The sequence below is a fragment of the Brachyhypopomus gauderio genome, chromosome 3, assembly GCF_052324685.1.
Source record: "Brachyhypopomus gauderio isolate BG-103 chromosome 3, BGAUD_0.2, whole genome shotgun sequence".
Taxonomy (NCBI): Eukaryota; Metazoa; Chordata; class Actinopteri; order Gymnotiformes; family Hypopomidae; genus Brachyhypopomus; species Brachyhypopomus gauderio.
This window is the reverse complement of record NC_135213.1, coordinates 41,016,700-41,040,258: the sequence shown is the minus strand read 5'-3', so window position 1 is coordinate 41,040,258 and position 23,559 is coordinate 41,016,700. Positions and strand designations below refer to the sequence as shown.

Here is a 23,559-nt window from a genome sequence, read left to right as displayed (position 1 = left end):
AAATAATTCAATAAACACAAACGTGTATGTCTGCATATTCAAGTCCTTTATCATCCACTATAGAAACCCTGTACTGCATAAAGGTGATCCGAGTTTATTGGTGTATTTTTATTACATTTGTAAGGTGTATGATGTTGATGTGGAAGAAATTCTCTCCAAAGACAGAACTAGTCAGAGGCAAGAGATTGTTCTGGGTGAAATCAAATAACTATTCCTTGATCAAGGAGAAGTTTCTTAATCTTCATTTCTGCCAGTCACAGACATAATTTCTGTGAACCATACAATACGTTTACTACTGTGTATTGCTAAGATGACATGGAACTTGAGAATGGGTAGGAAAAGGAACATCCATTCTCAATTATGTGTGAACTAACACACTTCGTAACAACCTTCAGGTGTCCTGTCCTGACCTGACCTGTCTTCAGGAACTTCAAATATCCTCTTGATCCACATTATGTTTTGAATCAAAACCCTTTTTAATTAGACCAAGTGAATTAAGGCATTTAATAGTTGTAGTCTATGAAAAAGATTAACAAAGCCAACTTTGTTAAAACGTTTGCATACATCATGTTTAATTATGAAGTGTAGTTTGTCTTATCAGTTTAATATCTGTGACGTTGGGTGCGAGGCGAAGGACGAGACACAAATCCAGCTTCACAGACACAACGACACGTTTTAATGCAGACAGGTATTGCGCAATAGCGCACGCTAAACAGACACATACACACGTAACGTGTAGACTCAAACATTAGACAACGACGAGCACAAGACACTGCGCGAACGCACATTAAATAGACAGACCACATCGACCCCACGTGATGACGAGACGAGCCACAGGTGAGACGGATAATGACAAGACGCACCCGCACCCACGGAGGTACACAGACGCAGACGAATAGACGCAGACAACGTTAACACACGCCCCAAAGGAAGGGTTCGGGGACCGTAGCGTGACAATATCTAGAATAAAAAAGTAATATAATAATATTAATATTAATAATATTTCATCCATATTGATTTCCATTGTACTTTCTGCTGACATAAAATAATACATCACAATAATAAGAAATAATAAGTGTTATTAATAATAAATATGTCATATCTTCCTGAGAGCATGGAAATTTACTTTCTCTTGTAAAATTTCAAATTATTTTTAGCTTTGACATCTGTCCTGTGCAAAACTATTGAAAGAGTAATAAAAATAAAATAAAAGTCTCAGGGCAGATAAAGCTGGATGCAGAAAGATGTTTCAGTTTGCATATAAAAGTAATGATGAAGATGAAGATGCTACACTTACACTCTGTGATAAAATAACCTGTCATCTTCAACAGCCTAGAGCTCATGCTAGAGTGATTTTTATAGATTTTCTCTGCTTTGTATCTATATATATATATATATAAAAGAAGATATTCTTTTTCCACATCTGGTTGACCCTGGGGTCAATGGGGGCATTGTTGTTGGAATTTAAGGATTTCTCACAAATCACTCTCAGAGGATTAATATTTATGAAGTAAGGGTGTTGTTTTTATCATCAGTGTGTTATATCTATGCTAACAGTTTAACAATTTTATGAACCCGATATTTATGTTTCAGTTTGTGGATGATATTGCTTTACTTGGATTCCTTAATAACATGAAACTCTTGATAAAATGTTTAAAATACATCTTTGCCATCCAGAATTGGTGTTAGTTAAGATATTAATGCAGGAAATACAAACAACATCACTCTTACAAGCAGGAGGCACACAAGTCATTACCCACCACCTGTGTTGATTCATGGGATGAAACAGTTTCTGTAACACTGAGGAGGTGAAGCAGAGGGCAGTCGTCGTAACACAAGAGGTTTATTACAAACAACAAAAACACAGAACACAACAGGGAGACACAGTCACTGGACCTAAAACTACACAAGAGGGAGAACACAGTCACTGCACCTAAAACTACACAAGAGGGAGAACACAGTCACTGGACCTAAGACTACACAAGAGGGAGAACACAGCCACTGCACCTAAAACTACACAAGAGGGAGAACACAGCCACTGGACCTAAAACTACACAAGAGGGAGAACACAGTCACTGCACCTAAAACTACACAAGAGGGAGAACACAGTCACTGGACCTAAAACTACACAAGAGGGAGAACACAGTCACTGCACCTAAAACTACACAAGAGGGAGAACACAGTCACTGGACCTAAAACTACACAAGAGGGAGAACACAGCCACTGGACCTAAAACTACACAAGAGGGAGAACACAGTCACTGGACCTAAAACTACACATAGCGGGAGAACACAGTCACTGCACCTAAAACTACACAAGAGGGAGAACACAGTCACTGGACCTAAAACTACACATAGCGGGAGAACACAGTCACTGCACCTAAAACTACACAAGAGGGAGAACACAGCCACTGGACCTAAAACTACACAAGAGGGAGAACACAGCCACTGGACCTAAAACTACACAAGAGGGAGAACACAGTCACTGGACCTAAAACTACACAAGAGGGAGAACACAGTCACTGGACCTAAAACTACACAAGAGGGAGAACACAGCCACTGCACCTAAAACTACACAAGAGGGAGAACACAGCCACTGCACCTAAAACTACACAAGAGGGAGAACACAGTCACTGCACCTAAAACTACACATAGCGGGGGGCAATTTCAGTGTCTGGAACTATTCAGCATGACCAAAGCTCATTTTAACTCTGTTTTAGTCTTGTATGACTGGACACTGGTTCACTGGACACTGGCTAATTTTTGGTTTCTTCTGACAAGCTTTCCAAATGGTTTGCTGGCATGCAGATGCATATATCATTGGTGTTTTAAAACTGGTTCCCTCAAGATAAGCCAACATATGGTATATTCTCCAGCTCTGTGTGGAGAACTCACTCTGTTTGGGTACACAAATACATCCAAGATTTTTCAGGCGGGTAGCCTACAATTTTAAATATCAACATCCTGTTGCATTTTTAAACTTGTGTGTTTTCTGGAATGATTAAGTTGACTTTAGAGGACACTGCTGTAAACATTTGTAAAACACGGGGTGATGAGTGGGTCTTTCCTTAGTTACTGATACTATTTGGTGTTTTTGTTGTGCATGTAGACAAATCAGAAGTACTGCCATATCTGTCTTTCTCTGTCTGTCTTTGCATTCTCAGGTACAGGGTGCATTTGTGCAGGTACACTGAGGCCTGAGTTTGGAATGCAGTGCGAACTGGATTACAATGTAAAGCCAACTGCATCATATTTATGAATCCAAAGCAAGGAACTTTGGCTCAAGACTTCAGAGTGAGAGAGAGAGGTGATTCAGCTTGTCCACAGTAACGCTCATCGGAATATCTGCCAGGAAAGTGTATTTCCTTAGGCTCTTACCCAGAAACCCCTACAGTCATTGGGCATTCCTGTAATCTCTACCAAGCAGCATTCTTCAGGAGTATTGTTTTGTCTACAGGTGTATTGTTTTGTCTTCAGGAGTATTGTTTTGTCTACAGGAGTATTGTTTTGTCTTCAGGGGTATTGCCTTACAGAAGTCCAGGATCTGGAGCTCTTGAACTTTCACCCGTACCCCTCCCATAGCTGTTTTTGATCCCCTCAGTTGGTGGGCCCTGCGCCCCCCTCCCACAGCCACCATTCGTCCCTCTCTGGCCACCGCTGTCCTCCCGTCCAGACCCCGTTCCCAGCAGGTGCCATCGGGTGTGGCGCCCCTGGGGCGGGACCACCTGGCCACGCGGGAGACCCAACAGGCCACGCGCAGACGAAGCCCCCAACTGCGTCACACTCTCAGCCCAGAGAATCTACGGAGCTTGGCGGAGCGCGGAGCTGCGGACCCGGCCGGCGCTCCCTCGCAGGGACTCCCCAGGGCCAACAGCGACACGGACCTGGTCAGCTCACAGAGCCGCTCCTCTCTCACGGCTTCCACCTTGGAGTTCACCCTAGGCCGTGCGCAGAACCTGGTCATCTCCTGGGACATCAAGGAGGAGGTGGATGCCACGGACTGGATCGGGCTCTACCACATAGGTGAGACGCATCAGAATTCACTCTTTCTTCTGACATAGTTGCTTTGCTTTGTGCTATAGTACAGTATACCGATTGGCCTGCATTCTTCAAGGATTTGGAGTATTTCAAAAATGAATACACTGCCAGAATTTCTAATGAAATGAGAATCTAATGGGCTTAATGAAGTGGTAAGAGTGAGGATAAACTGTTGATTGGAAAGATTTGTGAGTTTAGAGTAATAACAACATGTTAAAGTAACTCAGGCAGCCTTAAAGGTTTTGACTTTGCTGGCAGGTCTCGGTTGGTTCTGACTGGTTTAAGATTGTTCTTGTGGTTTTGGCAGGCTCTGGCTGGTTTTGGCTAGTCTCGGCTGGTTGTGGCTACTCTGCATTGTGCATGAGTATGTGTTTATATTAGATATTATCAGAATCATTGTTGAACTAAAGTGCTCTGTATATTTTGATCAGATCACCCTAAATTAGCTCTCGATTAACAACCATTGCAGTGAAATGATCTATTTGTTGAATACTGTTCTTACTCAGATTTGGGTTTGCTGCCATTTTAAAGATAACCTTGGGGCACATTGATTTGATTCTCTTCAGAACCTCTCTGTGCTACAGTAGAGACCCGGACGCCTTTGGATTCTGTACTGGAATCTGAGTCTTGTAGTCAGACTCCAGGGAAGCCTGGATGTCCCTGTGTCAAAAACACTCCACTCTCTTCATGTCCTTCTTACACCTTTCTTGACAGAAGGAGAACTGGGCTGAAGCTGCAGTAATTCAACACCGTGAACAGTGAGGTCACCTAATGCCTGAGTCAAACTTTCCGGCAGTACCTAGCTGTAAGCGCTGTGTAGAATCTGACCCTTCACCTTTCATGCCCTTAAAGACGAGAATCCCAAGTTCTAACATCATGCAAAAATATGAGTGCAGATGAAGAATCTGTGTGGGTGCGCTGCCCCGGGCTCTGGACCAGGCTATCACCCTGATACTTCATTACCATCACATGCACATCTCAGGGGAGCTCTGCATTTCAGCAAGCAAGCAGACGTTCAATAGCATGAAGATAATCAATCTCGCAGCTCCTCTTTAAAGGGCCAGTGCAGGCCAGTGTGTTGATGACGTTGCAGCTTCATTTATGTTACTCCCTCTGCTGGTTCTTGTCTTGATAGTTGCTCATATATTTTTCCATTGTTGAGTTTGCCATTTTGCTGTTTTGTATTCTATATTGCCATATGTGGACAGTGTGTCACACTGTACGCTCTTTTCTCCAAACACAAACTAGATGTGCTAGAAAATCTATGGACAGTTTGCAAAGCTGTTATAAATACTCTATAACAGGTTCAGTAATTTTGGAAAATAACTCTTTCTAATCAGGCGTTGAAGCAGCTAACTGCTGCACTACCGTTGATACAAGCACTGGCATTTTCTAGAGAAAACCTATAGATCAGGGAGTTGACCATGAAAAGTGGTTTTATATATATTTCTAAGATTATTATACATTTTTAAGATACTTTAAAATGTTTTGAGTTTTCATCTATTGCATTGGTGTATCTTTACTTTTTGTACTAAAACTTAAGTTGGTCATAGGACAACTGACAAAAACATCTACAGGTTATAAGGCATAAGACTGTATAGGGCTACAATTTATCAGCAAAAATACCTGAGAGAATTCCTAACGGGGATTACTAATGAGGATTCCTAACAGGGATTACTAATGAGGATTACTAATGAGGAATCCTAACATGGATTACTAACGGGGATTACTAATGAGGATTCCTAACAGGGATTACTAATGAGGATTACTAATGAGGAATCCTAACAGGGATTACTAATGAGGATTCCTAACAGGGATTACTAATGAGGATTCCTAACAGGGATTACTAACGGGGATTACTAATGAGGATTCCTAACAGGGATTACTAACGGGGATTACTAATGAGGATTCCTAACAGGGATTACTAATGAGGATTCCTAACAGGGATTACTAACGGGGATTACTAATGAGGATTCCTAACAGGGGTTGGCCACATGCAGACTCATTCATGCCTTCAGAGAGGACTGCTTAGGCAGAGGGCATGGTACTATTATTTACTTTAAATCTTGTTTTAATGTAACAATATACAAAAAGCTTATGACACTACATATGGCAAAGATTTACATGCCAACACAAGTAAATGTGAGTGATGGTCAAGAAAGTATTCACCTGAATACTGTGATACAAATAGATATTAGCTATCATATCTAATCATTGCAGCCTTGTAAGTATGGATATACTCTATTGTGTATCTCAGTATAAGATACAATCAGAGTGCTTATAAGAAGCTTTATGTCCCACACACAATGTACATATATCTTTGATCAACTATATAAAATTCCCCTTCTCCAAGGTCTATTCAGTTAAAGAATCCTTACAAATCAGTGTTTGCTTAAATGGGCGTTAGTACGTTAATAGGCACAGTGTAGTGACAGTGATTTGATATTCACGCTAATTAAAGCTGTAACTGCAATAACAATGGTGGCTCTTTCTCCACAGCAAATGAGAGGAAGTGTATAAAAAATCAGCTGACCACGAGTGGGTTTCCCGAAACGTTCGTAACTCTAAGTACTTCGTAACCTCGTACTTACGAATATTCTTACATTTACGAGTGTTTCCCGAAACTCTTCGTAACTTACGTCGTTCTTATAGTCGTTCGTAAGTTAAGAATCTCCGGACCCATTCGTAACTCACTAAGTATTTCTTAACTCGAAGCTCTCGTGCAGTTCTACTTCAAAAATGATAGAGGCGCTAATTTCACTCGAGTGGGTTTTAATCACGGCATTACTACATTTGCGTTTGTACGATGTGGCTCTTTGCCGTAACACAGTAAGAAAAGTGGCTCTTGGTCTATGACGGCTTGGCCACCCCTGGCTTAAAACATCATCAAGGACAAGGGCAGATATTTTATGCCACTGTTTGGACGCAATAAACAAACATTTCTCATGAGTAATTCCTGAGTGTGACTCTAAAAGTGCAGCCAAAGTATGTTCTGTTTAATAAAAGCTATACCTGAATCTTCAAGTGTTTAAAATAATTACATTAATAGTAATAATCTTTATATCAGTGTTCCTTATGAATGACCAGTAGGATATGTTTTGAGAAACAAGTGTCCTGTATAAATGCATGTCTGGCATGTGTAACAAATCAATCTGCTTGAAAATAGGTGAACATTCTGTGTGTTATGAGGATTTTAATGGTGCCCTGCCTGTAGATGTGGGCGTTAGGAAACATGGCTTCTCCATATCAGTATGGCAGCCACACTGACACACAAGATTCAGCTGTGAGCTGAACAAATGCAGTCTGGCTACAATTACAAAAGTGTTTTATTCTGTTTTGTGGTAAACGTAAAGAAACACGTCAGGCATGTCCTTTGTTTTATGTTAACCTTTGCAAAGTAAAAAGCTACTAGAGGTCAGTGGTCACTGACCCGCCTCTTTGCTCCACACACACTTGTAATGTTGGGATGTCGGGAATCCCAGTGATGGCAGTGGACCAAACCACTGTGGGTATATGAAGGGGACAATGCAAACTTTCAAAACTTATAAGCAAAATGTTTTGTATCTGTAATTAGCAGTTAATTTGACTGTAAATAGCCTGTAGACCTAACGACACTTGTATTTTGATTTTTCTTTTACTTGTTTTTATTATGAAAAGAAACTGGCTGGAAGACTAAGGTTTCTGCTGATCTTCCTGTACACATAAAACAACAATAATAATAATAATAATAATTCCTTCTGTTAGATGAGAAGTGTCCATCAAATGTTTGGGACTGCAAGAACCGTGGTGTGAACGGAACCCAGTGTGGTCAGATAGTGTGGAGGCTGGAGCCGGGGCCCTATTTCCTGGACGGTCAGTGGATCATCCTACACTCACAATCACAGCCTGAGCTTCATAACCTTGCATGGAAGGCTGAGAAGCACCTTCTCATTCTTCTCCAACACTTTTATGGTGCTGTAGTCATGCCAACTGCACAGGATTTGCACTAACGAAGGGCTTGCACAATACAGCAAGCCATTTTGGAGGAAGCGTCATTGTTCCAGAATTCTGTTTTATTTCCTTTCAGCGGAAACCAGAATTTGTTTTAAATACTACCATGGAGTGTCTGGAGCTCTGAGAGCTACAACAGCGTGTATCACAGTCAAGAACCCCAGAGTTTCGGTCAGTGGATGTTCATGTGTGTGTACATGCATGCAGGAGGCAAGGATACAAAGGGCTGACATACTCTGTTTCGTTGCCAAAATCTGTTTCTCAAGTTTATAGCTGGCAGAAGACTAGTGTAGTCCCACTTATCCAAATATGATGTGATGCTTCAGGGTATAGAAACATACAACATGGAATAGGCAGAGATAACCCTTACCCTAGCAGAGATAGCCCTAAGCCTAGCAGAGATAATCCTAACCCAAATCTTAGCAGATATAACCCTGACCCTAACCCTAACCCTAACCCTGACCCTGACCCTAACTTTATCACAGATCTTTCTACATGGCAGAGTCTTTGGTAGAGAACTCCTGTAGTTTTTTTTTCTGTGTGCTCCTCACCCATTTAATAACTTTTCTTGTTTTCTTGTATGGTACTTCAATAGGTACACCTGTTGCACACGGCAGTAAATAATGCCTTTTTCAGAGAGAGTTAGATACATTAAAGGAGTTCAGAGCTGCATCCAGGACAGGCAGGAAACAGCACACCCGCAGGACCTCATTGTGAAATAGTACAAGTTCAGCTTAGATTGAGTTATTTTTCACAAGCCTCACACAGAGGTTGTCAGTAGTTCTTTTGTAAGTCAGTGTACACTAAGCCAATCTTTGACCCCTTTGCTATATTTATGTCTAACATCAGTGTGCACCCAAAGAGACCCATCAGCTGGCAAAAGTTGTCCCATATATGTCCACACTGAGGGACATCATTACAGGGAAATGTACAGATGTATTGTAATAAACAGCAACATAAACAATACCTTGTATGAAACATGAATCTTACTAAGACAGGTAGTCATGTTGGTGTGTGTATGGATGTGCGAAAGGAAAAAAATATGAGCAACACAGAGACTTAAACTGAGAGTTAGGGACAGGTGATACATGAGATGAGGACAGGTATAAGATGAGGACAGGTGAGAGTTAGGGACAGGTATAACATGAGGTGTGAGACGGGTATATAAGATCATATTAATTTCGGTGCTTTTCCTCAGGCTGACGGCCCAAGTGAAGGCCAGCAGGCTTCAGACAGCAGCCGGAAACTTCTCAGCTTCACTCTGTCTGGTTAGTGGAGTGTGTATATGCATTTCTGAGCATATTATATTCTGACTGTGACCCATGTACTATAACCTGGCTGTGATCCACATAGATATTCGAGCTGTGGGCTTGAAGAAAGGGATGTTCTTCAACCCAGACCCATATCTAAAGATGAGGATCCATCCAGGCAAAAGGAACGTTTTCCCAACCTTCTCCCACCATGGCCAGGAACGAAGATCAGCCATTATGACCAACACTACGAACCCTGTGTGGCATGGAGAGGTGACTAAATCACAAATATACTGCTAAAGTCATACACTATTGTATAAACACCTTACATTTATGAACACAAGCACCAGCTACAGTGTCACAGTTTCATGAGCATGCACACAAATCAGGCATGAAAATGGGTCAGGGGTTAAAAAGGTGAGAAGACCGGGGGGCGGGGCATGTGACGTCATGGGGATACAGGGCGTTGACATATGACGTCATGGGTATACGGCGACCGGGGAGGGGGAGGGGGGGGAGTGGCTGCTGGTGTACGGGGATACAGCGACAGGTGATGCCAAATATTACGAAGCCCGTAAGGTGACATCATGTAAAAAAATATAGTGGCCACGACTTACTAACGAGTGCGAATATAAAGCCAGGTTTACCTTCCTTGGGCAGTCAGTTCGCGAACATCCCTGGGATCTGCTTGCTTTGCTGTGAAAAAATAAACTTTGTTGCCGCGTGTGAAAGGCGACATTAGTATCTCGTTCCCACGCGTTAGTAGTCGTGGCCACGCGTTATTATTTTTTTACATGATGTCACCTTACGGGCTCCGTAAAATATAGTAAAATCCATTAAAAAAAACGCTCAAACGACAAGCGTTTACAACTTAATCTTCAACCTTTTCAGCCCTGGCGCGAATGTTATCCTCACCCGTCCCTGGATTCACCAGTTACAACCACAGACACTAGAAAAAAAATCTTGTTTTTTATTTTATGTCACCGTTAACTACACGGGGTTGACGCGAACTTAATAGGTCTATCTATCTACCTATTTATCACAAGAGCTTGTGGCTCTGACAGTATTCAACGCTGTAGCGAACGGCAGTAACTTTGTTTTACCGCAAAATATGAAAACGATTGAAACCATTAATAACCCAATTAAATCCACTGGGAAATGTACGATCTGGTAAATGTACGATCTGGTAAATGTACGATCTGATAAATGTAGTGATAAATGTACGATCTGGTAAACGTGGTAAATGTACGATCTGGTAAATGTAGTGGTAAATGTACGATCTGGTAAATGTAGTGGTAAATGTACGATCTGGTAAATGTAGTGGTAAATGTACACTATTCTGCCTTGTCCGCGGTGTAGCACTAGGTCCTGCTTCTCGTCCCGCTTAGCAGTAAATGAATATCAATCAATCAATCAATCAAATTTTATTTATATAGCGCTTTTTACAACAGTTGTTGTCACAAAGCAGCTTTACAAGTGCCGAGTCCTAGCCCCCAGTGAGCAAGCCAAGGGCGACAGTGGCAAGGAAAAACTCCCTAGTTTTTTGCATGAGGAAGAAACCTTGAGAGGAACCAAGACTCAGGGGGGGAACCCATCCTCCTCTGGCCGACACCGGTCACCATGACAACAACAACAACAACAATTTAGACAGAAAGAAGAGAAAGAAAATGAAAAATATGTAATAATGTCCATCATGATGTATGCATCCGGTTAGGCAGGAGGTGGCTGGCTCAGGATGGATCGCTGGTCTCCTCATCTCATTATTCCTCAAACAGGCGGGCAGCCATGTGGAGAAATGAAACAGGGAAAATTAGCTCTGTATGAGGACATATACAGGACAGGTAAAATTATAAACATTTCCGGAGTGTGGCAGCAACTCCGGCATTTAGTTAAATTATTACAGCCTAGCTAAAAAGGCAGAACCAGAAGGTAACATAGGCTTGGGGGTATTCTGAGACAATGGCATCCGTCCACTGCACTGTCAACAAACTTGAGTGACCACGAGCAGTGACAGGACGACAGCACCAGCGCCCCAGTCTACCATAAAACCCTTTGTCTATGAACCCCTGGATCTGTACTTTTATCTAAGGGGGATATTAATTATCAAACGCTAAACTAAATAAGTGGGTTTTCAACCTAGACTTAAAGATTGTGACTGTGTCGGAGTCCCGGACGCATTTAGGAAGATTATTCCAAAGCTGGGGGGCCTTACAAGAAAAGGCTCTTCCCCCTGCTGTTACCTTATTAATTTTTGGAACTAATAAAAGACCAGCACCCTGTGATCTTAGTGGGCGTGGGGGTTCGTAATAGGAAATAAGTTCCTGAAGGTACTCAGGAGCAAGCCCGTGCAATGCTTTATAAGTTAATAAAAGAATTTTAAAGTCAATACGGAATTTAACTGGGAGCCAATGCAGGGCTGATAGGACTGGACTGATATGCTGAAATTTTCTAGTTCTGGTCAGAACCCTGGCTGCGGCATTTTGAACTATTTGAAGTTTATTTAGATTCCTATTTGAACATCCTGACAGTAGTGCATTGCAGTAGTCTAATCTAGAGCTAACAAAGGCGTGCACCAATTTTTCCGCATCATCCTGTGATAATGCATTTCTTAATTTAGCAATGTTACGGAGATGTAGAAAAGCTATCCTAGTAGTATTATCTATGTATTTATCAAATGATAGGTCAGAGTCGAGTATGACGCCTAGGTTTTTGGCTACTGTGCCAGGTGTAATGGGGTAGCCTGCGAGATTAAGCATTAGATCTGGAATTTTCTGTTTTGAGGCCTTAGGGCCCAGAAGAAGAACTTCTGTTTTGTCCTCATTAAGTTGGAGGAAGTTTAGAGACATCCAGCATTTAATATCTTTTACACAGGCCTCAATTTTTCTTAAACTGAGTTTGTCATCAGGTTTGGCTGATAATAACATGAATGAAGAACGTTCGTATGATTGAAACGCAATTTGGCCTCTATGAAGGTTCTGGGCGGAAACTGCTGGCCACTGTGTCATTGAAATTGCCGATTTCGGAAGTGCTCTGTTTGCTTATTAAGTCAATGATAATTAAAATATATACATATAATATCCCGACCCCCCCGCCCCCCCCCCCCCCCCCCCCCAAACAAAAAACTCATCGGATCTACACGATTCACGTAGGTCACCCTTTTCAACTTCAAAACGGCGAATTTCGCCGAAAGGTGACAGATTTTCATGCCTGACAAATCCTCTGACTGCCAGTTTTGGTCTTTGTCGTTCTGTGCAGAGACACACTTTTGTGGCACTGATAACAGATGTCCTAGTAATTGAGATCAAGGACAAGTTTGCCAAAAGTCGACCAATCATCAAACGCTTCCTGGGTCAGCTCAACATCCCTGTTCAGAGGTTGATGGAGAGACCTGGATCAGGGTGAGCACTACGGGAGCCGGTCCGTGACACTGGACTTACACTCCGCACACCTGAACCACACACACTTCAACACCAACACACTGTATTAAGAAGCACACACAAACCCACTAATACTCACATATACACACCAATACATAATTTGACTCAGTAATATGCACTACATACTACACACACACACACACACACCACCCCCATTGCAGCAAGAGATGCCATAACAACTGCTTAGCAACCACTTGGATCACCATAGCAACCACCTGGAACTCTATAGCAACCACTTAGCAATGGCGTAGCAATGGCAATACGATACCATTGAGCCCAGTTATCAACCGGTTACGACCCTGATAAATTGGTTCGTTGGCCTGTTCAGTCTTAATGTAGCGAGGCAAACCTAAAAGTTTATCAAGGCCTTTGGCTTTTATTGAACGTAAGGGAATGGCTTTGGGATAACGCGACACCGAACACATCAACGTTAATATATACTAATGCCCCGATTTCATTTAGGGCTAAGGACCCACACAATCCATAAGAAGAGTGTCAAATGGATCACCAACCACAGGAATAGGTTGAAAAAGCGCTGGCAAGATCTTCTGTTTTGACTGGGTTTGACTGCTATTTGCCAAACAGCACAAGAACCACTCACGTCGGTCTTCATTGCTGGCCAGAAAAAAACGAAGTAAATAAATACGTTTGTAGTACGTTTTGTTTACTCCCAAATGTCCCATTAAGGAATGGTCATGGGCCGGGCGGTTAGGGAACTGGTCTTGTGACCGGAGGGTCGCAGGTTCGATTCCCAGACCTGAGGCCATGACTGAGGTGCTCCTGAGCAAGGCCCTAACCCTCAATTGCTCACTTGTATAAAAATGTAAGTCGCTTTGGATAAGGGCGTCTGCCAAATGCCATAAATGTAAATGTAAATGTAAAGATAAAACCTGTGATCTGTATTTCTCAAGAACAACTTGAACCACTGTGTTCCAGTGTTGATCCTCATGATCCCTAGATGATCCCAAAATTAGTACTATTTTGTTCAGTTACACAAATAATCTGATAGTCAAAGCATATAAGCATTATTCATAACGCTCTATAAGAGTGTTAAACAAATCACCGTATCTGTACTATGCCATTAGGCCTTTTTAAGCACCACACACGTCTAATTTGTGAGGCCAAAACACAACCAGCATCACCCGTGACCGTGTGGAGCTCAGTCAAGATACCACAGGCACTATTACACACTCGAGGCTTTTAAACGCGTCGCTAGACCTGTCTTAATCAGTCTTAATCATCGCTAGACCAGTCTTAATCAGTCTTAATCATCGCTAGACCTGTCTTAATCAGTCTTAATCATCGCTAGACCTCAGTCTTAGTCTTAATCGTCGCTAGACCTCAGTCTTAATCAGTCTTAATCATCGCTAGACCTCAGTCTTAATCAGTCTTAATTGTCACTTGATCTCAGTCTTAATCGTCGCAAGAGCTCAGTCTTAATCGGTCTTAATCGTCGCTAGACCTCAGTCTTAATCAGTCTTAATTGTCACTTGATCTCAGTCTTAATCATCGCTAGACCTCAGTCTTAATCAGTCTTAATTGTCACTTGATCTGTCTTAATCGTCGCAAGAGCTCAGTCTTAATTGGTCTTAATCGTCGCTAGACCTCAGTCTTAATCAGTCTTAATTGTCACTTGATCTCAGTCTTAATCGTCGTTAGACCTCAGTCTTAATCAGTCTCAATCGTCGCAAGAGCTCAGTCTTAATCAGTCTTAATCGTCGCTAGACCTCAGTCTTAATCGTCGCAAGAGCTCAGTCTTAATCAGTCTTAATCTTCGCTAGACCTCAGTCTTAATCAGCTTTCATCAATTACAGCCTGGAGGGAGAAGTCACGTGACCTCCAATCCAAGTGTTTGTCCGTCATTGCGCCATCTTCTGGACGACCTGTGAATAAAACCAGAGCAGCCAACCCACAGACATCCTAAAAACGGCAATGGCCGCAACAAACCGCCTAGTAACAGTATTGCAAATATTTGGCAATGACTTAACAAAAGCAAAGCAAGCATCTAGAATACCATAACAGCCACAAGCAGTAGTATAGGAACCATATGGAATAGCATTGTAACCACCAAACATCACCATATCCACCACGTGGCAATCTCTCAGGCTGTGTCTGTATTTTCAGGGAATGTATTTCTCATTGGCAGGATCACCAGCATACTTGAACAGAGTGCCGCGGATTACAGCTCATGTATTTCTTACAGGAATCAGGTGCTGAACTTCTCTCTCTGTCGCCGACTACCCACCGATCATGTAAGTGGCCAGCTGCAGTTTAAAGTGGATATCACCTCTACTAACCAGGACGGTGAGACAACAGGCACACAAACACACACTGGTTCATAGTTCAATGTTGACCCTGCAATTTATTTAAAAAGGCAAAAATAGCATTCACATTCTTCAAAAAACTAAAAAGATTTCCTCAATTATATGTGGAGTTATTATATTTTGAAATTCTTATTTTCATTGCTTGAATCTTGGCTCCCAGATATCTCCCCAGAGTCAATCCTTGGTGTGGCAGCACTGAACGCTGCCCCTGGTACCCCTTCGGATGACGAGGATTTGCCCCACCCTCTTCTGCTCACGTCCGCGGGATATTCACCCACGGGCTCACTGGGGTCCCGCAGGAACGGGGAGGGAGGCAGCATCCACTCGCCTGATACCGAAACCTGTGGTGCCACCTTCGATGATGAAGCACCTCCTTCCCCCGACTTACTGCCGGGGTCGATCAGCGAGCAGCTTGACAATATCGAGGCCCCTAAAGGGCCAGGAGAGCGTCCGCTGGGCGCGGCCTCGTCCCAACTCCGCTCCAGCTTCCCCACACACACTCGCCTTAGCGCCATGCTCCACATCGACTCAGATGAGGATGAAGAGAGGTCCACTGGCACTGACCTCACACCATCTACTCGAATCACAACCCCTAGAGGGCTTCTGGGCCTCCCCATACCACCCGAAGAACCAGAGGAACCCAAGCAGCAAGGCAAGGGTGAGGAACCACGAGATGACGTGGGGCTAGAATCAGAAGTGGAGACCCTGACTTTAGGAACTGAGGTGGTTCCACAGCCTGAGATGGTCCCCAGTTCTGTGGCTCCAGAAGTGGAGACGGCCAGTCTGTTGGAGAGGCAGGAGGGAGAGGAGGAGGGCTTAGGGCCCAGCGAGGAGCTTGCAACCGAGGTAGACATCTCCTCCATGGCATCTGACACTTGCCCAGTTCCAGCATCTGCCTCTCAGGTGAGATGTGAGATGTGACCTCCAAATTACCTTGAAAATATTTGTGGAGAGTAATGAGGAAATGTAGCCAATAATGTTTTTTCCAGGAGGCAGAAGAGGGGGCTGAGACTGCTATAGATCCAGGCGGAGGGGAGCTCTCCGAGGAACGTCCTCCAACCTGTGAGGTTGCTGACTCTGGAGGTGAACCTCCCCCAACCCATGAACTTGAGCAGGACACACCGCCTCCTGATCTGTTAGCCAATGAGGAGGAGGAAGACGAGGTTGAGGAGGAAACTATGTCCAGAAGGTGGAGTCTGGAGGCAACAGCGGGTGTGTCACAGGAGGAAGAGGAAGAGGAGGAGTTAATTAATTCTGGCGAGGGCGGGTCTGTGGATTCTGAGACTTTTGTTACAGAGACAGACACAGAAACAGGTAAAATCATAGCCACACAAAACAGCATAAGACTAGGTTTGCAACATTTGAGTTATTTTTAAAAGTTATTTGTTTCTTAATTTACATAAATGTAATGTCATTTAAATGTTAAATTCTTTGGAATGATGGAGGCATGAAGGTCAAAAGGGAGGTGAAACTCAAAATTGTATAAACTCAGAATTGTGGAAGTCTAGAATTGTTGAAACGGATAGGTGTGGAAGTTAGAAGTGTGGCTCTTGCTCCTAATCTTAGCTGTGGTTAATGAATTATTTAAAATCTTATTTGGAAATGTAGAAAATATGGTTTAGAAGTCCTATTGACCTATTGAACTGCTATGGTTTGATGCCCTATTGATCTGACATCAAATCTCAGATCTTTTTTTACTAATGGGTATTGTGATGTGTGATGTGGTCTCTTGTGTAGGTCCACCACAGCTAAACGGGCATCAGCAGGTTCGTTCACTCCCCTCTGTAAGGCAAGATATCCACCGATACCAGCGTGTAGACGAGCCCTTGCCTCCCAGTGAGTGTGTGTACGGGTTTACATATGTCAGCATGTGCACGCAGGGTGTGTGTGTGTGTGCGTGGGAGGGTGCGTGTACCATTTTGCCAGCTGTCCACATACACTCACTGTTTATTAGAAACAGTTACTTGGTAGATACATTATTACCCACCCACTAGATTATTATTACCCACCCACTAGATTATTATTTCTCACTCCCTCTGTATATTTACCCACTAGTTTAGATTGCACACCCTCTTGTTATATTTAGGCTACTCTCAGTTTATATTAGCTACCCTCTAGGTATATGTACCCTTTACAGTTTATATTAGCTATCCTCTAGGTATATTACAGAACAGAGGTGGGGACTCGAGTCACATGACTTGGACTCGAGTCAGACTCGTTAATATTAGACTCAGACTCATTAATATTAAGACTTTTGACTTGACTTAAAAAAATATTCAGAGACTTAGACTTGACTTGGACTTTTACACCAATAACTTGGGACTTGAATTGGACTTGAACCTGTTTACTTGCAAAGACTTGATATTTTTTTTTACCCCAAATCTAAATTTTAAAACGCATATTAATATTTATAAAGTGCACCCCATTAATTTCATTTCCGTCCTTCTGACGCAGACCGGCGTTACACCAGATTCTGTGACCGTCGAGTTTTGTGACCACAGGGGGCGCTATTTCACAGTTTCTGTTCAGAGGCACAAACGCTTTACGAATGCTACGTAAACTACGCTGATGCACTTTCTTTACTCGTTTTGTTGGTGTCCACGAGCCAAAATATGACAGATGTTTATATTTACATTTATCGTCTCTTAATTACATAAATGTACTTAAACAAGATTTACCATCCCCTCACCATTGCAGCCAACAAAGAAATCATGAATGGGATGTACAGGTGAGCCTTTTTAACTGGGGTCACCAATTCTGACGGCAGCCATCAGAATATGTGACCCCACTGAATCTCTAGGTAACAATAGTAGCCTACACCGTGACCCCACAATAACAGAAAACAATAAAAAAAATAACCCTAACCTTTTATTCGTCTATATTTAAACATTTTATCCAAATGTTTAGAATAACCATTCGTAATGACAGCATCTTGCTTACGATGAAGCTTGCTATTTTCGTGTAAATGATGTAACGAAACATTCTTGTTTAAGTACATTTATGTAATTAAGAGAAGATAAAATGTAAATGATCTGTCATCTTTTGGCTGGCGGACACCAACAAAACGAGTAAAGAAACGCATCAGCGTAGCATTTGTAAAGCGTTGGTGCCTGTAAAAAAAAAAAAATACTCGAAAGGACTTGAAATTCCAAGTTTCAGACTTGGGACTTGACTTGACGGTTGCCTGTCTTGACTCGAGACTTGACTTGAGTTGACTGTCTTTGCTTGAGACTTGACTCGGGACTTGAGGATAAAGACTTGGACTTACTTGAGACTTGCAAAACACTGACTTGGTCCCACCTCTGTTACAGACAGTCTGCAGGCATTATCAATTAGGATTTAATACTTTTTGATACTTTTTAAAGGGTATTTCAAAAGTAATTTAAGAGCACATTTGCAGTGAGGACATACATCAAAGGATAACAAGAATTGAAAACAGTTCTGGGTTGCAGAATGCAGTTCAGTTTCTTTCAAAAGTTCATTCACACTGAATAGACTAAGTGTGCAAGAAACTGACAAACTGAAAGAAAAAATAAAGCTAGCTAAATTAGACATTTTACAAAAACAATAGCATGATATCTTTAGCAATGACTAGAGTACCCATCCTGTCTGAAAGACACAGAACAGATGGACATCATCAGTGTTACATGCTAATCATGAGTAGTTAGTGGAGTCCTGACTAACTAAACTCTGATAGGTCAGCATCACACATATGATGTTGGTGATAAACAAATCTGGTTCATCCAATATATTAATAAGTTGCAGTAATCAGACCCCCCAGAAAGTCGCGATGTTGCGATTTGCAACTTCAACACAACTTCAAGCAAACCCCGCGAATTCAGGGCGGTGTTGCAACTTCAGCCAATCACCGCAACTTTCCCGCAAATTTGACCAATCACTGATGTCGTCTTGATGTGACGTCGACAAACTCCCGCCTTACTTCCGTATACAGTTGTGATCAAATTTATTCAACCCCCACTGAAATAAAGTGTTTTGGCCAGTTTGACATTGATTTTGATCATTTCAGTCATCTTATTTACAATTATATCAAAGAGGCACTTATAAATTAGACAAACATAACATAATATTTATGATGGAATAACCACAAATGTCTTTACTGTGCTCACATCATTATCAGTTTTATTCAACCCCCTAGTGACATTATTTTTTAGTACTTAGTACAACATCCTTTTCCAGTTATGACAGCTTTCAAGCGTGAAGCATAGCTTGACACAAGTGTCTTGCAGCGACCTATGGGTATCTTAGCCCATTCTTCATGGGCAAAAGCCTCCAGTTCAGTCACATTCTTAGGCTTGCGCACTGCAACTGCCTTCTTTAGGTCCCACCAGAGGTTCTCAATTGGATTTAAGTCTGGTGATTGCGATGGCCACTCTAGAATGTTCCAGCCTTTCATGTTCAACCATGCTCTAGTGGACTTGGATGTGTGCTTCGGATCATTGTCCTGTTGGAAGGTCCAACGTCTCCCAAGCCGCAGGTTTGTGACTGACTCCATCACATTTTCCTCCAAGATCTCCTGGTACTGAAGGGAATTCATGGTACCCTGCACACGTTGAAGCTTTCCTGTACCATTAGAAGCAAAACAGCCCCAAAGCATAATTGACCCCCCGCCATGCTTCACAGTAGGCAAGGTGTTCTTTTGTTCATAAGCCTGGTTCTTCCTTCTCCAAACATAGCGCTGGTCCATTGTCCCAAACAGTTCTAATTTAGTTTCCAAAACCTGTTCCAAAACCTTTGTGGCTTGTCCACATGACTTTTGGCATACTGCAGTCGACTTTTCTTGTTCTTTGGAGTCAGCAAGGGGGTGCGTCTGGGCATTCTGGCATGGAGGTCTTCGTTATGCAGTGCGCGCCTTATTGTCTGAGCTGAAACTTCAGTGCCCACATCTGACAGGTCTTTTTTCAGTTCCTTAGCAGTCACGCGGGGATTTTTCTCCACATTACGCTTCAGGTAGCGCACAGCAGTCGCGGTCAGGATCTTCTTTCTGCCACGACCAGGTAACGTTTCCACTGTGCCCTTTAACTTGAACTTGCGAATGATACTTCCGATAGTGTCTCTTGGAATATTTAACAACTTCGCAATCTTTTTATATCCATTGCCATTCTTGTGAAGAGCAATAACCTCTTCTCTTGTCTTCTGGGACCATTCTCTTGCCTTCACCATGCTTGGAAACACACCAGTAGATGTCTAGAAGGAGCTGAGTATCACAGTCCTTTTAAATCTGCCTAATTGGTGCTTATCATGCTTGACTGCTGCTCGTTGACATCCACAGATGTTTTCAATACCTGATGGAAAACACTGGAATGAACCTCTGTTCTTAGGAGTGGTAGTCGTAAAGGGGTTGAATAATTGTGTCAATGAAGAAATCACAAAAAGGCCATTTAATACTTTATGACAAAAAAAATTGATGCTATCTTAGTTGCATTTAGTTCTTTAACAAGTCCTTGTAAGATTTCATTATGAACACAATTACAAATGTGCACTGAATTTCATAAAACCCTTCACAGCATTGGGGGTTGAATAAATTTGATCACAACTGTATACGTTCAAGAGGAGCAGACTGAAAGCAGCATGAGCGACGAAAATAACGGCAAAAAGATCAGGAAAAGCAGTATCCCGATACACTACATGAAAGCGGGGATAAACTGTCCAGATCCGACCCGCGAATTGATTATCTATGGCCCCCTGGATGATATTTAATTACTATTAGAACCGGCCCGCAGGCCACAGCCGCCCGCTGGTGTTTTGCACGCACAAACACTACATTCCCCATAATGCAACGGTAGCCCGCGAAGTCACTGCAGCGCACGCAAGCGGCGAGGGTCTGAGATAAAGTTTATAAGTTTAAACTTTAAACTGAGATAAAATTTAAAGTCAGATATAAAGTTTATTTATCTCTGATCCATATCTATGAGTTACTAGTTCGCTCTGGCGTCAACCACTGGCGATCGATCTCGATATAATACTTAATTTGTGTCCATTTTACAGGCCGCCCGGTAACAACTTACGTTCGCTAACCCCGCCCCGTCAACAATTAACGTTCGTCACACCCTCCAGGTTCAAATCTCACTTCAAGCGATCTTGAAAAGTTGGCAACCCTGAATAAATAGGTAAATAGATAATTAAAATGGACTACTAAATAGAGGAAACCATACAACATTTACTCCCTATTGTAATGTACTCACAAAAAAGCAAAAACACACCGCAACTTCCATCGCAATTTTTTTGAAAAACACCCGCAACATCAAACATTTTAGCCCGCAACAATCACAAAAAAGGCCCGCGAAATCCTGGTGGGACTGAGTAATACACTGTTTTTAAAATGTCTTCAGCTAAATACTTTGATTGAGTATATTTCTCATTTCACAATGTAAAAGCTTGACCAACAATCAGTTGCACAGATGCCAGTGAGAATTACATTTTTATAATGAGATTAATTTACATTATTTAATTTACATTTTTTATAATGAGATATAGTAAGAATTACATTTTTATAATGAGATTAATTTACATTATTTAATTTACATTTTTTATAATGAGATATAGTAAGAATTACATTTTTATAATGAGATTAATTTACTTTAATTAATTTACATTTTTTATAATGAGATATAGTAAGAATTACATTTTTATAATGAGATTAATTTACATTTTTTAATTTACATTTTTTATAATGAAATATAGTAAGAATTACATTTTTCTCAGATATAACCTTAAGTGTGCCACAAATCTCATAACCAGTTATATAAAATATAGCTTATCATTTTCACTCTTTTTTCACATTTACAATTGGTGATTGGGCAACTGACAATATCCATGTTAGTCATTGAATTTTCATATATGAATGTGGGAAAGCAAACACATGTTTTAATGTTTCACATGGAGGACAATTTAAGGCTTATTAATGCCTTTATTTATAAAAGGTCATTTTAGACAAAACTGTTAAGGCACCTTGGGTATATTTACATGCTACAATTTATTTTTACCTACCCTTTGGATATTTTTGCATACTACAGTTTATATAAGTTACTATATGTATATTTACCCCTCTGCAGTTTGTATTACTCACCCTCTGGGTACATTGACCTTCTAGAGTTCATATTAACTGGCTCTTCTACAGCGGACTGTTCTCAGCACAACAGTGACTCAGACACTCAGCTCAAAACCCACCACCATGCCACTGCAATGTCAGTGTTGTGCTGTGTTGAGAAAAATGATACCCAGTCAGCAATGGTGTTGAGGTTAAACACTCCCCAGTGAAGAGAGGGTGTTGGGTTGTGCATGCCTCAGTGGGAATGAAGTCACCAATGAGTCCACATACATAGTGGGTGTTCCTACATAGTAAACAGCTGGTGGGAGTAAGATACTGGTGGGAGTATCTTTATGTGCATGTATGTACTGTGCAGGAAATTACAATACACCAAATTATTCGTGCCACTCCTTGACATCTTCCATCAAAGGTTTACTTTTCCCTTATTTGAAACACCAGGGTCTAATATTTAGATGTGTGTTAAGACACATCAGAGATCATCATCCTGTTAACTCAAACCTCAAACACACCAGAGATCATCCCTCCTGTTAACTCAAACCTCAAACACACCAGAGATCATCCCTCCTGTTAACTCAAACCTCAAACACACCAGAGATCATCATCCTGTTAACTCAAACCTCAGATATACCAGAGATCATCCCTCCTGTTAACTCAAACCTCAGATCATTCCTCTTGTTAACTCAAACCTCAGATCATCCCTCCTGTTAACTCAAACCTCAAACACACCAGAGATCATCATCCTGTTAACTCAAACCTCAGATATACCAGAGATCATCCCTCCTGTTAACTCAAACCTCAGATCATTCCTCTTGTTAACTCAAACCTCAGATCATTCTTCCTGTTAACCTTCTCTTGCTGTGGTCCACAGACTGGGAGGCTCGTATCGACAGTCACGGCCGTATTTTCTTTGTGGACCATGTGAACCGGACGACCACCTGGCAGAGACCCACAGGCCCTCCAGCTCCTCAGGGTCTCACCCCATCCAGCTCCATCCAGCAGATGGAGCAGCTGAACCGCAGGTCAGAACACCACCCTCCTGTAAAAACACCACCCTCCTGTAAAAACTACACACTCCTGTAAACACCACCCTCCTGTAAAAACTACACACTCCTGTAAACACCACCCTCCTGTAAAAACTACACACTCCTGTAAACACCATCCTCCTGTAAAAACACCACCCTCCTGTAAAAACACCACCCTCCTGTAAACACCACCCTCCTGTAAATACCACCCTCCTGTAAAAACTACACACTCCTGTAAACACCACCCTCCTGTAAACACTACGCTCCTGTGAACACCACACCTCCTTAAACAACACACTCATGTAAACACCACACTCATGTAAACACCATGTTGTAAATATTATACCATTGCAAATACCACACCTCCATGAACACCACGTCCCCAACGTCTCTTTAAAACCACACTTTGGTAAACAACTCTCCTCTATGA

The 23,559-nt window shown here is 42.0% G+C and overlaps 1 protein-coding gene across 1 annotated transcript in view; it reads left to right on the top strand.

Annotated features, from left to right (window-relative positions):
* Window positions 1-23,559, top strand: part of hecw2a (HECT, C2 and WW domain containing E3 ubiquitin protein ligase 2a) — a 63,938-nt gene that overhangs the window by 1,847 nt on the left and 38,532 nt on the right. The window contains exons 2-13 of the mRNA XM_076998505.1: window positions 3,164-3,184; window positions 3,557-4,022; window positions 7,782-7,889; window positions 8,104-8,198; window positions 9,226-9,295; window positions 9,381-9,550; window positions 12,533-12,675; window positions 14,918-15,018; window positions 15,199-15,941; window positions 16,028-16,352; window positions 16,776-16,874; window positions 22,976-23,126. Coding sequence (XP_076854620.1) covers window positions 3,164-3,184; window positions 3,557-4,022; window positions 7,782-7,889; window positions 8,104-8,198; window positions 9,226-9,295; window positions 9,381-9,550; window positions 12,533-12,675; window positions 14,918-15,018; window positions 15,199-15,941; window positions 16,028-16,352; window positions 16,776-16,874; window positions 22,976-23,126 — 2,492 coding nt within the window. The remainder of the gene's footprint in view (window positions 1-3,163; window positions 3,185-3,556; window positions 4,023-7,781; window positions 7,890-8,103; window positions 8,199-9,225; window positions 9,296-9,380; window positions 9,551-12,532; window positions 12,676-14,917; window positions 15,019-15,198; window positions 15,942-16,027; window positions 16,353-16,775; window positions 16,875-22,975; window positions 23,127-23,559) is intronic.